The 1,523-nt window shown below is 32.0% G+C and overlaps 1 protein-coding gene across 1 annotated transcript; it reads right to left on the reverse strand.

The window, feature by feature from the left end:
• Positions 1–740: 740 nt before the first annotated feature.
• On the reverse strand, positions 741–1,405 carry NAEGRDRAFT_54988 (uncharacterized protein; the record flags this gene model as incomplete). The annotated part of the gene is made up of 1 exon (XM_002668000.1): positions 741–1,405. A coding segment is annotated over one exon (663 nt), but the record flags the coding sequence as incomplete, so codon positions are not given.
• Between the last annotated feature and the right edge of the window lie 118 nt (positions 1,406–1,523).

Genomic DNA, 1,523 nt, shown 5'->3' on the forward strand with positions numbered 1-1,523 from the left:
GATCGGCTTTTGGATTCTTCCTTGTTCTCTGATGAAGAAGGTTTGGTCTTTTTACTTGGAGGCATTTTTTTCTGTTGATTATTTCTAGTTTTTAGGAGATTTTTTAATACTTTACAACGTTAATCTCATCGACCAGTCTTTTCATATTTTATGCCTTGATGGTACAGTGTATTATGTATTATTTGAATAATTGTTGAACTCATTGGAGCTCCAGACTATAAAACAAGATTGTTGAAAAAAAATGAGCTCCTCCACTACCACCACCACAAAAAAGCCAGTCATTCAAATTAAACTCTTGAAAAATAATCGGACGGGTGTTTTTTGCGAAAAAATAAAATTTTTTGCGAAATGAAAATGAGCATTTGCGAAAGGTTCAATAATTTGCGAAAAAATTTTAATTAAGCGAATAAATTCTTGTTTGGCGAAAAATCTAGATAATTATTTTTCATCTTCCGAAGCAACACCATGATCCTAACATCTTTACAACATTATCCTCAATAGATAGACATGAAAAAGAAAAAAAAAGATTCCCTTGGTATATATAGCAGAATGTTTACCATAAAATATTAAACCAACGACTGTAAAGTGTTACTAGCACAGTTGGGAAAAGATGAAAAATGCACCTCTCTCTGTTTCGAGACTCGCTAACATTTTGACTGTTTTTGGCTTTTACTGAATGTGTATCATTATACAATGAAAACATTCATGGTATGATAAAGTTCTTGACAGGTTTTTATTGGTTATTTAATAGGTCCAGCAGGTTTTGGTGGTATTTTTCTTCTATTTACTCTTTGTCTAACAGGTACTATGTCAACTTCCATTTCCGAACCTACAATTTCTAAAGAATGATTGTTAATCTCTGTTTGTGTTTCCGATCCAACAATTTCTAAAGGCTTTTCTTGGCCAACACCAAAGAAATTTGATGAATCAACAATTTCATCTATTTGTGTGTCATCTACATCTTGAGAATTATTTTCTAATTGTTTTTGGCTTTCGTTCGTAATTGTAGTGTTTTGCTCTGTTAATTTCCAACAATCCAATCCAATAAAATTATTCAAGAATTGTCGGTATTTCACTGAATAATATATCCATTTTTCAATTCCTAATCTGAGTTTCACCTTTGTCTTGTCTTTAGATAATTTCACTCCTGTTACAGTTTCATTCTCAGCGGTTTTTATCTTCTTTACATAGGAAGCATCACATCTATTCAAACTTTCTTCAATAAAAGCCCAGAAGATCCGTATTTGAGTTTCTTGGTGCTTGGTTTTGAATATCTCTAAATCTATTACATTTTTTCTGTTTGGTATTTTAATATGTAAGAGAATTTCTTCTCCGTTCTTCACAATACCTACAAGCTCATTTTTGGAAAGAATCAGTTCATCCACAGAACATTGCAAGTTCTCATCTAAAGGAACGACTTCAATATTGTCATCTACATGTACATGATCATACTTTGTTGTTGGATTAGTAATTGGAATTGGTGGTTTGTGTTTTCTACCGCACTTTTTCCTTCTCGGGAATTT

This window comes from Naegleria gruberi, assembly GCF_000004985.1.
Source record: "Naegleria gruberi genomic scaffold NAEGRscaffold_945, whole genome shotgun sequence".
NCBI classification, from domain to species: Eukaryota; Heterolobosea; class Eutetramitea; order Acrasida; family Naegleriidae; genus Naegleria; species Naegleria gruberi.